The 15023-nt window shown below is 46.9% G+C and overlaps 1 protein-coding gene across 1 annotated transcript in view; it reads left to right on the top strand.

Annotated features, from left to right (window-relative positions):
• Positions 1-10044, top strand: part of DDX27 (DEAD-box helicase 27) — a 168026-nt gene extending 157982 nt beyond the window's left edge. The window contains exons 19-21 of the mRNA XM_085619398.1: positions 7260-7356; positions 8608-8682; positions 8946-10044. Coding sequence (XP_085475524.1) covers positions 7260-7356; positions 8608-8682; positions 8946-8961 — 188 coding nt within the window. The 3' untranslated portion in view covers positions 8962-10044. The remainder of the gene's footprint in view (positions 1-7259; positions 7357-8607; positions 8683-8945) is intronic.
• The last annotated feature ends 4979 nt before the right edge of the window (positions 10045-15023 follow it).

The raw sequence follows: 15023 nt of genomic DNA, 5'->3' as shown, positions 1-15023 counted from the left end.
GCTGCATCTCTTAGGGACTCCGCTATAGTACCCCATGCCCTAGGTACCAGTGGTACCATTTATTAGGGGCTTATAGAGGGTGCTAAAAGTATTTCCAATTGGGGTACAATCGCACAGTTTAGCGAAAGAGATCTGGCACTGGAGACCTGCTTAGCAGGAACCCAGTGCACTTTCTGTCAAAATTGCTACAAATACCAGGCAAACGAGCATTAAAAATGCAATAGGTTTCGCCTTTCATTAAGTTAAAGCCATTTGCTTTGCTATACAATACCATTAGCAAAGCAAATGGATTTAACTTAATCAAAGGCGAGACCTGTTGCATTTTCAATGCTTGTTTTTAATATGGAGGGTAAGTAAGAACCAAACACCTTGGCGTGTAATGTATTTTGAAGACGACTTTGTGGTATCTGAGCATCCCAAAAAACAAATTGTGCATTTGCCAATATGACACAAGCAGCAATTAGTTATTTATAGGCAAGTATGCACCCATCGGGTATTTAGAATGGGCACACCGAGGTCACCATAAGGAGACACAAACTAACCCTTCATATGCAGGTGTCCCCACCGCGCATCCGTAGACGATAGCACCTCTTGAGCACCCTTAGACAGGAGCACCCCATGGACACCCCCAGTGCACCCTCAGATGTGGCCTTGGGAGTGTACTCATTGGAAATACCGGTTGTGGACCTTCGCCAGGGGTGTTACCTGGTTTGGAGAAGGGGCAGGCTGCTTCTGGGGTAAAGGGTCGCAGTAAAGTCCTTTAGAAACGCCAGCGGACAGCTTCTCCTCAGCGGTTTCTATGTGGCCCCCTATGCCCCCATTATCTTAGCACCGCCCACCCACTCTCCTGCGCCCTTGCAGCGCCTGAACAGTTCCACATGGAAAAGATTCCCGCACCACTTAACAGGAAGCCGTGCCTGTTTGCGGCTGCTCTGTGTTTATTTTATCTTTTACAATGTATATGCGTGGGCTCACTTTCCCAAGGGATGCAGCTCTCGGGCACAGAAACACACCGAACAAAAAGAAACAGACAGGCGGAAACAAACACAAAAATAAAAAGAATAGGTCTATAGAAGCACACACTGAAAGTAAAAACACTTAACGCGCAAAACCCACACAAACAAGCATGCCAACAAAACGCAGAGAAACAGGCAAGCATAAACAGACACAGAATGAAGCATAGAAACAGAAACACGGACACAGAACACACATGCTCGCAGAGTAACCGATCCACATAAGTTGCCACGCAAACATGCTTATGAAACACCCACCCTTATATATTGTATATGAGACCTAAAGAGATGCATACACACAAACTTGCACCTGGAATTAGACCCACACAAAAGCACCCGCCAATATAGACACGTTCACACAAAAAAGCGTAAATGACAAACTGAAATACGACACCAACACCCGAATAGGCAGAAACAAACGTGCTCACATAAACGGGCACTAGCACACAGAAAGAGACGTGTTCAGCAATAAACACGCACACACATACAAAGAAACTCAAACATCTTTGAACACATACTTTCTTTTCTGATAACATCCCCAATTGCCTCCCTTCCAGGCTTCAGATTAGAGAATAAACCTTCCAAAACAGCCATGTAGTAGACTCCCGATCTGCACAACACTCTCAAACAATCACCTCAAACACCTCCTCTCACTAGATACACGTTTTGATCACAAACAGATTTCCTGGGAAAATGGGATTAATTGTGTTTCTTAGCCCTATTCCAATCATGGGGATGTGCCTGATTGGTGCTTCTCACAGGGGTGGGGGTTGGGAGGGGGATGGTGTGGAGCCTTCTGCTTCAAAACACGAGCAGGAGCGCAGTGGAGAAAGGAACAGAAATCAAGGGAGAGGATAATGTAATGCGATGGCGTTGCAGTATTTTTAAACCTTTGATTTAGTCCAGATGTGACGGGCGAGCGCAGCCCAGAGACCGCCTTTGCTTCAAAAGACAAAATGCAGTTTGTGATTGGATGAAAGAGGGTGCTGTGTACTGAACTGTGTGTGCTTTTCTTTCGGTTCCCTCTCAGTGAGGAGCGAGGGTGCTGAACACAGTTAGCACTGCACCGGCACCCGGCCGGCGCATAGATTCTAAACAGATCGTGGCACAGAGTCCATGTAACTCTGGAACAGAAGTTTTAGCCTCTTACCTCCTTGCACCGCCTCCCTGTGTCCACACGTGAAGAGGCAGACGAGTCCAAAAACCAGCGGCAGCGCATCCATAGTGCTTGAGCGAGTGGCGAGAGTGAGTGTCTCTTTGATGCTGAAGTCTCCCCCGTGTAGCCAGCAGTCATTGTGGAGAGGTGTGGCTCACTAGGTAGAGGCGGCAGACCCGTAAGCAGAGAATCGGCCATGGACCAGGGTTCAATTCCCGATGCGGCAGGGTCGTGGACCAGGGTCAAAATGGACTTGATAATTCTCGCCTCTGTACCTACTCTAACCAGGAACACACTCGGCAACTCTGGGCATTAAGCTTGCCTCATCTCTACAACGGCCCCCCACAGACGCCGGGGATGCCTGGTTTCACCTTGGAGATACCCAGAAAGGGACCATCTCACAGGGATAGCCAGGACGGGTTCCCCAGCGGTCCACAGCGCCGGGACGCCCCCGTTGGTGGGCAGCTGTGCGCTTTACAAGCTTACAACATTTACATTAAAATCCTTCACCCAACAAGGCTCAGCAATAAAATGTCTCCAGCAGCTGCGTCTTTCTCATTTCCTCGCGGAGTGTGTTTTATTTCCCTTCCACATTCAAGAGATCTGTGGTAGTAAAACAAGGCAGCGTGATGAAGCTTCTGATTAGAAGCTTGGTTGCCATGACAATGTAAAGCTATTGGCACAAGATGGCGTCGGATTGTCCACTGTTCGTACGTACATGTGCATGTTTTGCTTTGGATGAATGGCGAGAGCAGCCATGTTTGTCCATCCCTACGCGTGCATGTAAAGCTTTGGAAGAATCGATCGCAAAAGGCACTCGCATGGCGAGAGCAGCGCATGCACTGCTATTGCCAGGCGAGACCTAAAAATGGTGACCATGTCAAAAAGGGGCACTTCTAGGCACCTGCCAAGTTGTGGGTATGGACAATCTGGCCAATGCTGTCAGCTAGCCCTGTAGAAGAGGTGAACTGCCTCTGATCTGCTCAGACCTTAATGGAACAGAAGAGTATTGGGTGGAAGTGACTTCACTAGGAGAAGGGTTTTATGACAAACCTGTTCACATTTTGTCCTGTACTGGAATTTTTTGTCTTAATACATCCAGTGAAAAAGAGGGTGGGGTGGGAGGCATGATCCGGCAAAGACCTATAATTCTTTTCATACAGACACTAAGAGCGTAAGGAAAGGTGATACAGATTGATTTGTTTGATTCCAACCGTAGTACAAAAATATATTTTGGGGAAACGTAGCCGCCAAAACATAGCCTGCCAAAAGCTCGACTCTACTTTAATATTTTAGTACAAAAAAATTCTGGTGTATTTAATTCCTAAATCCATCTATAATAGTCTCTAATGACATATTCCAAAACATGGCAGTTTACTCTGGTCAGGGAAACTGCTCTGCCCTCGCGCAGCTCTGTCATTGAGCCGCTGCCCCCAGCACCTTCTTGTCTCGAGGTAAGGTGTTCGAGACCCTCCTCCACCCGCAGACTCCTGCCTGCCCCTCATCCCTGGTGGTCCAGTGGGGAGAGCCTTGCTCTTCTGCTGGTCCACTTGGCCAGCCTTTCTGACTGTTTTCCCTGCTTTGGTCAGTCTGTGCCCTGTTTGTCAGTCTGTGCTTAACTGACTGTTTTGTGCTGTTTGTGCCTCTGTCACTAGTGCCTTGTTGTCTCGTTTTTGTGCTTTTGCCCATCTGTTCCCTTTCCTGTTGCTGCTGCCCCCACGGCCCCTCCCCCGCCTGTTCCCGCTCCCGCCTCCCAGCTGTTCTCCTTCCCCCCGACCCCCTCTAAATGCCTGCCGTGCCAAAGGCAAGCCCGTCTGCGCCCATCCACTACCCAACCGCTGCCAGGGACCCTGGTCCTCCGACCCTCCACTGCTATGACTCAGCAACCCTCCATGCACTCAACCCCGGAAGAAACAACAACTGCCAGCTGTCGGCGCCGAACACCACCCAAGGCCAGTTCTCCTGCTGCCACACCTTCACCCACCTTCAGACCCTTACTGCTACCGCCAACCCAACGGATGCCAACGAGCCCAAACCCCTGAGCTGCATCCTCCTCAACGTACGCTCCCTGCACAGACACACAGTAGATATCTGAGACCTCCTCAACGCCCTCTGGCCCGACGTTCCCTTCCTCACAGAGACCTGGACCAACGCCAGCTCCGCACCAGACATCGCAACCACCATCCCAGACGGGTACAAGATCCAGAGGAAAGACCGCCCAAACAACCCTGCAGGTGGACTCGCCATCGTACACAATGACTCCCTCCGACTCAACGGCAAGCTCGAGCAAATCCTTGCACCCCCATGGAACACCTCCACTTCCAGATCAACCCCAGAACGAGACTACGCGGACTCTCGCCTACAGACCTCCCGGACCTCGCGCACCATCTGCCATTACCATCGCAGACCTCATCGCACCCCACACCCTCACCTCCACAGACTACGCACCTCTAGGAGACCTGAATTTCCACCTCGAAAACCTCAGTGACCCCAATTCCACCACCCTACTGTACAACGTCGCCAACATCGGACTGAAGCATCTCGTCACTGCCCCCACCCACAAGGCAGGACACACCCTCGACCCCCATCTTCGCAGGAGGAAACAACATTCACTTCACCCAAACCACTCAACCCCTCTGGGCGGACCACCACTGCGACCACTTTTTCTCCTCGAAACGGATGCACACAGACCTACACCACGCAGAAACTGGAGCAAGATCACTGAAGAGCACCTCAACTCCGCCCTCAGCCGCACTCCTCCACCCACCACGACCGACACCAACTCTGCACCCAACGAACTCCACAGATGGCTCACCGACTGCGCAAACACGCTCGCCCCCCTCCAGAACTCTGACAGACAACGTACCTCAAAAGCCACCTGGTTCAACACTGACCTCCAAGAATCCAAGCGCACGTGCCGAAAACTCGAGAAAGCATGGAGGAACAGCAAAACCTCGGAAGCATGCACCGCTTCAAGACGGCCATGACGGAACACCACCAAATCATCAGGTCCACGAAGTCTAACTTCATCCAGGGCCGAATCTGCTCCAACTCCCGAAACTCTAAGGAACTCTTCAGCATCTTACTAGAATTTGCCAAACGCCCCAGCGAATCCTCGGATGTCCCTCCCTCCGTGGATCTCTGCAACAAAACTTAGCTCCTTCTTCCATCATAAGATCAGGACTCTTTACGACAACTTCGACGAACAGAACCAAGGCACAGACACAACACCAGCAAAGCCACCCAGTCAACCATCACTGCCTGGACCCCTGTCACCACAGAAGACACCACAAAGATCATGAGGAGCATACACTCAAGAGCCGCTACCAACCCCTGCCCGCCGCTCATCTTCCACAGAGGCGCCTCCACCATAGCACCTGAACTACGACGTATAATCAACAGCTCCCTCGAAACAGGCACCTTCCCCGATCACTGGAAACACGCAGTAGTCAAACCCCTCCTCAAGAATCCCTTCGCAGACCCGACGGACCACAAGAACTACAGACCCATCTCCCTCTTCCCCTTCGCTGCCAAAGTTACTGAGAAGATCGCCAACAACCAGCTCACTAACTTCATAGAATCCTCAACACTTCTCAATCCGGATTCCGCAGCAACTGCAGCACTGAGACCGCCCTCCACGCTGCTGCGGATGACATCCGCACTTTCCTCAACCAAGGCCACACGGCAGCACTCTTCCTAATGGACCTCTCAGCAGCCTTCGACACCGTCTCCCACCGTATACTAGGCACCAGACTCCACGACACCAGCATACAGGGAACTGCCCTAGACTAGATCTGCTCCTTCTTCGTTGTCCGAACTCAAAGTATCAGACTCCTGTCCTTCCTCTCCGAACCCACAGAGATCAAACGCGGAGTACCCCAAGGTTCCTCACTCAGACCCACGCTCTTCAACATCTAAATGGCCCCACTCACAACCATTGTCAGAAAACACGGACTCAGCATAGTATCAACATGCAGCTCATCCTCTCCCTCACCAAGGAACCAGCCATCACCAGACACAGCTTCCACAAAGGAATGAAGGACGTTGCATCCTGGATGAGCAGCAGCTGCCTGAAGCTCAACTCAGAGAAGACAGAAGTCCTCAGATCCACCTCCTCCGCGTGGGATGACACCTGGTGGCCACTTGCCCTCAGCTACCCTCCCACACCCACGGACCATGCCCGCAACCTCGGCATCATACTCGACTCCTCCCTCACCATGAACCGACAGATCAACGCCGTATCTTCCATGTGCTTCAACACCCTCCGCATACTTCGCTAGACGTTCAAGTGGATCCCCCAGTAGCCAAGAAGACCTTCACCCATGCACTCATAACCAGCAGACTGGACTACGGGAACGCACTCTATGCCGGAATTAACAAATCTCAACTCCACAAACTCCAGACCGTCCATAACGCAGCAGCCAGACTCCTCCTCCACATCCCATGACAAAACCACATCACCCAGCACCTAGGAGACCTCCACTGGCTCCCCGTCTAAAAGAGAGTGACCTTCAAGCTGCTCACTCATGCCTACAAATCCCTCATAACACCGGACTCCAATACCTCAACGAAAGAATCTCCTTCCACACCCCCAAGAGAAACCTCGCCCTGGCCGTAATCACTCGTATCCGGAGAGCCAGAAAGGGAGAAAGAGCCTTCTCCTACATCGCAGCCAAGACCTGGAACGAACTTGCCCTCCGCATCAGACGAATCACCACACTGCAAGCATTCAAGAAAAGCCTCAAGGCCTGGCTTTTCAGATGACTCTGAGCTGCCCGCTATCCAACCCCCCGCCCCCCTCCCCCCCTAGGCCTAGTGTGTTTGGAGGTAAGTATTTGATAATGCGATTATACACTTGTCAGACGTTTTGTAGGAAGATACTTCTGAGGCAGTATGTTTTTGCTAAATATATATTTTTTCAGTCTGTATTTCCACATGCACTTTCAACCATGCATAATGTGAGTTACTTGGGGTTCTGACTAAGGTTGAGTCGCACTTTTTTTTTTTGTCAATATCTTCGCAGTGTACTTAAACTGGATTGATTTCTTAATATTTCATTCATTTTTCTTTCTGTTTACTTTATATTTTAGACACAAAGCAGATAAATAAGTCAAAGAAAAAAAATTCTGTTTTTGACGAGGAACTAACAAACACCAGCAACAAGGCTCTGAAGCAGTATCGAGCAGGGTAAGCGCAAGTTGGAAACATTTTTGATTCTGTGAAAGAAATGGCTGTTTGCGCTCAACTTATTGCTGAGTACATCCCCGCTAGGCATGTCACAGGAAAGTGCGCTTTCTTGCAGTTTTTTATCTCCAGGTTGGTGTAAATGTACATTCGTGTCTGTGATCCATTATCTTGTGATCAACTGTTCTATTTTGCTCAGTTTATACTAACATGGTATCTTGAATACTTTTTTATTGGCTTTGAGAGAAAATCTCGAATTTTCTACCAATTAAGTAATAATCACAAAAAATAAAAAAATACGTAACCACTTATTTACAAAGTGGCAGATAATATTTTAAGATGGGGAAATATGATTTGCGGTTGAAGGAAAAATAGATAAAATGCAGCAGAAATCATAATTAGATTTATTATGCTAAAACAATGATTAGGTATGTTTGTTAACCCGTTTAATCTTAATATTGAATACAAAATATAGTACATGCAGGACAATAAGCAATATAAAAAACAAAATAGGAAAACATGCTTATCATACATATTTTATTTTTTGTGTAAAAATAGTTGTACTTGTAGAGAACCGGAGTGACAGGAAATGAGGGGGGGGGGGTGTGAATGGAGCACATACACCACAGTTTACCCTAGAATAGATAAAGGGAGCAAAGGCGGTAGCCAGAAGTGTGTGACGAATAGGCGTAAAGAGGATTTTATAGTAAGTAGCAAACATAGGGTATTTTTTGTCATTGAGAATGTGTTCAGTATTTTAGTTTAGAAATGATTACACAGATAATATTGCTTCAAAAATTGTGGTAATGATTCTGAATGGTGGGGTTGTGATAATCGCTTTCAGGATTATAGCATTTTTTAATTTAACATGGAACTTTTTCTTTTTGCTTTAACTCTGGTGAGAACGTAGTCTGTTTGTAGGTTTGAGTAAAGCTAGACATGTCACGTTTGCTGATTGTGTTTAGTTCTATCTCTAGTCTTTTTCTTGGTTAGATTGGCACGTTTTCTTTATTATAGTGGATTTGTGCTGTCTCTGTCAGTGCTCTGTAGGTCCCTCTTCATACTGTTTGGAGTCTTCAGACTGACGTAGCTGCCAGTGCGGTCTTGTTGTTTTGGCTTCCCATGCTTACCTGCCCTGCTCTTGCCTGGATCTAGTGGTGCCAGATCTCAGTGGGCTATACTAAGGACAGGCTGTGCTTACTCTGGTCTATACCCGTCCATTAATCAGCACATGCAAATATTTTTCTCCCACAGTCCATCTTTTGAGGATCGGAAGCGCTTGGGAATTCCTCAGAACAGGAAAGGTGGCGGCTTCAAGTCCAAGTCGAGGTAAACCACCCTTATTTAGCAGTATCCTGCATATTTCCTACAGCAGCATATGACGTGTATCTGTTAGCTAGCAATACTACTGGAAAATAGACCGGCTAAATTACGCTTTGGTAAGGTTAATGAAGACAAACTTCATGTATTTGGGTGGAAGTGCGGATTTCATCCCTGCATTTTTAGTGATCGATTTTGGTGAAGGAAAGAAACTGTCATGTGCAAAAATGTAATTGGTAAAGGACTTCACTCAGTGCCATGCTGTCTTCCAGGTACCGCAGGAAATGAGCATCATGAGAAGCAAATGGACTACCTTCAGACCTTCCATCTTGGGAAGAAGAAACAGACGTCCTGCATATTGCAGAGAAACCAGATGGTGGACACTCAAATCATTCTCCCTCACTGGAGAGGACTCTTTTTATGGACATTTAATGGACACTATTAAAAGAACGTGTGTGGCTTTCTTTTCTAAGCCTTTACTGTTTTGGAATATGTCCTTTTTAACTAAAATTCGAACAACCAAATAGACTTTGCTTGAGCGATCCCCATTATTGCTATGCCCTCCCTGGACTGAAGTCATCTTACAGACATTAGCCTCCAGTGCTAAGGGATGAAAGTGTGTGGGCACAAAGGTTGATGTTTTAGCTCCATGTTACTCCTTGCGTTGAGAAGGTTGGTCACTTTGATAATTCATCATTCATTCCCCACAAAAAATAAATATTTGCCTTGTACAATGCTAAAGCTGTGATAGAAGTCAAGAATCTGGGTAGAAGGCTTTATATAGGAGTTTATATCCAGAAATGTTGGGCAGCCTAATCGTACCACATTTGGCACTTTTTGGAACAGTCATATGATTTAAGTATAATCATCCTTAATGTGGTTTGTTGATGACATGGGATATTTGTGGAAGTTCCAACGTGTTCTCAAGTTTCGAGGAACCTTGTTGCACAAAGCACCATCAGTGTAAGAAAAAATGCTTTCTTGAATAAAAGTGAAATGGAGTATAGCTGCAATGAAAAGGGCAGAAGATCTGAAACATTCAAAAGTATAGTAGCCAAGTGTAGAGAATAGGCAGGCCTTGCAAAGTTGTTAATTTCCCCAATGAAAATCAAGGGTGATGGCATTGAAGGCAGAGCCTCTGCCAATATTGTATAGTCTACATGGGAATGCTAATTGCCAATTTGGCATTATGGTTATGTATGATAACATTCTGCTTCAATTTACTGCTGTTGTGCTACTTCTCATTAATGGTCTCTGATATTGTGATAAATGTGGTCCCCACCATGTGGAGTTGTGTTATAATTTGGTCATAGCTTTGCCTGTACATTTTCAACTCCTAGGTCCTTCCCTATTAAAGTGTTTCCAACTTTTTTCCACCTTTTGACTGTATCCCTGTAAGTCTGAGCTGGGTATCGTTTGCGAGAGAAGACTTTTAGTGGTGATGTTACAATACTCTTATAAAAGCTTCTTATGATTTATTGTATGAATCAATTGGCTTAACAACACCTACATACCACAACTTAATCAATATCGGGGTCAGTATCAAAGAATAGGCTGTGGTGCCAAGGAAGGGTGCATGAGAGTCACACCTCAAGGTGGCAGTGTAGCGAAAGAGGGTGTCGCCAAGCAGCAGGTAGACTGCGGGTGGTCTGGTCTGCATGAATATTTGACTCCGCATCAGTCTAATGGTACGGACTGGGCCATATTTTCACCTTCTGTCATATTTAAGCATGTGATGAACTAGACTCTGGTGACACCCCAGACATTTGAATCAGGCACCTGCTGTTGCTGTACTGCAGAGTCCACTTCACATTGTTGGAAAGATGTTCCATTTTCCGGAAATAAAGCTGAACTTGGAGTCTATTATTTTTTTTTCATCATGTACTTGTGTACGTTGCACAGGAGAATTGTAAAAGATGAGGTTTTATGGGTAAAAATAAAAAAGCGGCTGGAAGCACGCCGAGCTCAGCGCACTACTGAAAAAACCAACAGCGGACCCGACCGACCTCAAGAACTTCCGCCCAATCTCGCTCCTTCCATTCCCTGCCAAAGTCATCGAGAAGGTAGTCAACAAGCAGCTGGCCGCCTTCCTCGAGACGAACGGATCCCTCGACCCATCGCAATCCGGATTCAGAGCCAACCACAGTACCGAGACCGCCCTCATCGCAGCCACCGACGACATCCGAGCCCTGCTCGACAAAGGTGAAACAGCGGCACTCATCCTCCTTGACCTCTCCGCAGCATTTGACACTGTCTGCCACCGCACCCTAGTCCAACGCCTCAATGACACCGGCATCCAGGGGACTGCTCTGGAATGGATCATCTCATTCCTCTCCGGCAGAACACAGAGAGTACGCCTCCCTCCGTTCCGCTCTGAGGCCACCGAAGTCATCTGCGGCGTCCCGCAAGGATCGTCGCTCAGCCCCACTCTCTTCAACATCTACATGAAACCCCTCGCTGCCATCGCACGCCAACACAACCTCAACATCATTTCCTACGCCGATGACACCCAGCTGATTCTCTCCCTCACCAGAGACCCCGACACCGCCAAAGCCGACCTACACGAAGGGATGAAAGATGTCGCCGAATGGATGAACATCAGCCGCCTGAAGTTGAACACGGACAAGACAGAAGTCCTCATCCTGGGACCGTCGCCCTCCGCATGGGACGACTCCTGGTGGCCCCCGGCCCTGGGCACCGCACCCAAGCCAACGGACCACGCACGCAACCTGGGCGTCATCCTGGACTCCTCCCTATCGATGACCAGACAAGTCAACGCTGTCTCCTCATCTTGCTTCCACAACCTCCGCATGCTCCGCAAGATCTTCAGATGGATCCCGACCGAGACCAGGAAGACTGTCACCCAGGCCCTCGTCACCAGCAGACTAGACTACGGAAACACCCTCTACGCCGGCACAACAGCCAAGCTTCTGAAAAGACTTCAGCGTATCCAGAACGCCTCCGCCCGTCTCATCCTGGACGCCCCCCGACGCAGCCACATCTCGAGCCACCTGAGAGACCTGCACTGGCTCCCTGTCAACAAGAGGATCACGTTCAGACTCCTCACCCACGCACACAAATCCCTCCACGACCTGGGCCCAAGGTACCTCAACGACCGCCTGACTTTCTACACGCCCACCCGACAGCTACGATCCGCAAACCTCGCCCTCGCCGTCGTCCCTCGCATCCAGAGAGCCACCGCCGGAGGAAGATCCTTCTCCTACCTAGCGGCCAAGACATGGAACTCCCTGCCCGTCCACCTGCGGCTGACCCAGGACCACTTCGCCTTCAGGAAACAGCTCAAGACCTGGCTGTTCGAGCAGTAGCAGACCCCCTCCCCCAAGCGCCTTGAGACCCTTCCGGGTGAGTAGTGCGCGCTATAAATTCCATGATTGATTGATTGATTGATTGATTGTGTAAGGCAGATGCGGTTTTGTCTTCTATGCTCATATGCATGCTGTTGTCTCAAAACACCAAGGAGTTTTGTTGCCATGTGTGCAGCTGACATGCAAATGATTATTCCAGCTTATTGTTTGAACACAAAATTATTTAACGTAAAGGGACTTTTCATGTAGCAGAGTACCTGTCAGCAAATATTTTATTTGAAGGACCGCAAGGAGTAGGGAAGCAATGAGGGTGAGATTTAAGTGAGGGCAAGTAGCACACAACAGTGTAAGAAAAGACAAGCACTCTCAAAGAGTGCTTAACAAAAAAGAAAAAAGGAGAAGGTGGATCTCTCGATATCTGTTGTAAAGCGCTTTAAGTCAGATGCACTGTATAGACTTATCTTTGATGAGAACATTTACTGTTGTAAAGCGCTCTGATACCTCCGGGTCTAGCTAGCGCCATATAAAACTCTCAGATAAATAAATTCTCTCACTTTGAAGTCCGCAAAAGAATAGTAAACACCAAGTTCCCTCGAAATATAAAGCTCGACAATTGAACACACAGCAAATGAGACAAGATGAGAACAAGATTTAATGGCCTGTTTACAGATAGCGAGTACTCGGGACGATACAGTAAACAAGGAATGCTCACGGGAGAAACTAAGTCAAGCCGGACAGCCTAAAACAACAAGCAAATGAAAGAGCCAGCTAGGAAAGATGCACTCTGTAGAGTGGCTCAAAAAAAAGAAAGAAATGTCCCAAAAGTGCAAGCAGTGTAAGGACACAAGTACTTGGGCCATGTTCTAGGGGAGAGTCCCATGCAAGAAGAGGGAAGTGCCGACCGCAGAACTGACCAGCAGGAAGCAAGCAATTGAGAGTGGCTTTTAAAGTCCACCAATGATAAGTAATGGGAGGGCTCCAAGCCCACTAACAGTAAACAAAATATCTAAAAGTGACAGCGCATGCACTGTCTATGCAAGAACTAAAAAGTAGGAAAACAAACTGGAGCTTTAATCAAACTGATAGACCCACCCTCAAATCTTTATTCTTGCCAATATCAGCCAACTCCAAGCACTCCACTTTAATCCCACACAACAATAATCAAAACTATAAATGTGTAGAAAAGCTGGCGTCCCCAATATTTAAATCAAAAAGATCTAAGATGGCCAGCTTGATCAATTAAATTGTTTAAGAGAAAATCTCAGAACCACTGAGCGGAAACACCTACTTTGATAATTATTCCAAAATTAAGGGCCTGTCAAAAAAACTGTAAAGTACACCTATAAATCCGATAAGCATCTTCATGACCCACCTGTCAAATTATGGGATTTTATCGTCTGGGCCTCTACACATGTAAGCACTTGATCCACTTTCTGAACTCTTGGACCAATGTGAAGTTGCAAACATTGCCACCTTTGCAGCTGTCACAGAAATACTTCCTAATATTCCCTGAGAAGAAGGATCCATTGTGGCAGGTACGCTATCCCATTGTTTCATAGTGATTTCAATATTCTTAGTCATTTTACTATTGGTCTGTGGTCTCATGTAGCTTAAGGAAGGACCAAATGAAAGCTATTTTAAAAGTCTAGTGGGATTCCAGCTCAGTTAAACATTAGTGCAGAAATGCCCTGCCTCTTACTCCTGTGTAGTCCATTATCCGCACCCATGTTTTCTAACATGTATAACTAAAGTATAACTTGGGAGGCTGGATATGTGTTGAGACTGAGAGTCCAAGGCTAATAGTACCAAAATCATGGTGAAGGTAATTTTTCTTAAATGAGTCCTCCTGCTCTTCAACCGTCCTTTCAGGGTGGTTACAAATTTGATTCTGAAGCGAACCAGCAACAGAATAGAGAGAGCGCACACATTCTGATGGATAAGCAAATATGTGGAGTGGCATGCATGGCTGTGTTCAAAGAAGCATGCCCTTTGGATAATGCATCTAAAGAGTTGTGCTTATTAAAATACAGCATTGCGTTGAGACAAGAACCCTCACTCCCCGTAGGGTGAGTGAGGGTTCTCGCCTGAACGCATGTGTGCATCTGTCCCATATCTTCACAGTTAATATCTGATGAGTAGTGTAGATACACCATCCGGTTACCTTTTGTGAGTTCTGATTATATGGCGTGGTACCGTGGATGGTAACAATTCCTCCTTATAGAACCACTTTAGTGAGATTATAAAATGCAGAGTTGTCTGTGGTAGTGCACCAAATATCAGTAAATGTCAAATCTCTTCTAAATGCCATTAAGGCTACATTTGCTCTTGTTGAATGAGTTTCCATGGAATTGAATTCCCATTCATTTTGATGAATTTATAACTATCCACATGTTCCTGGTGCTAGGGGTATGTCCACTGTAGCTGATGGGCAAATAATTAGTAGTTATGGAGAGTCTAGTGCTCTTGAAACATCCAGGTTATGTAAAGTTTCTTTAGTCGAAGATGCATGAGAACAATTATGTTTTGGTCAAATTCTGTCAAAATGTTGGGTCTTAAAGAAAAAGCCTTCCACTAGATTGCTTTTTCTTTCAAGCTTGTTAGGAGACAGTCTGAAGTTCACAGCTACTCCTAGTTGAGATGATGGCCGATTGAGTAAATTAGGCTTATTATAGGCAGTGCGAATGGGAATAACTCTCCTCTGAGCAGCACAGTGAAAAAGTAGACACTTACAATCCCTTCCAGTCTTTAAAAGAGTTGTTGTCAGGTGACAAGGAGTGCTTATGCTAGTTTTGTAGGAGGCTGCCTCAAGCTGACCAGTGATAGTGTGGGTTGAAGAATTGTCCCTCATAATTTCCTTCCTCCCTAATACTCCTGTGATTTTTATATCTTGAGAGACTTACTGAGATTAAGTGAAGCAGGTCAGTGGTAGAATGGAAAGATGATGTAATAGGATGCTACCCAGCATATTCGTCGGTGTTTAAGGATAGTTGGCTCGTGCATTTCTACCCATCACTTTTTTGTTGT

The sequence above is a fragment of the Triturus cristatus genome, chromosome 7, assembly GCF_964204655.1.
Source record: "Triturus cristatus chromosome 7, aTriCri1.1, whole genome shotgun sequence".
NCBI lineage: Eukaryota > Metazoa > Chordata > Amphibia > Caudata > Salamandridae > Triturus > Triturus cristatus.
The sequence above is the reverse complement of the archived record's forward strand: the minus strand, read 5'-3'. Positions and strand labels throughout refer to the sequence as shown.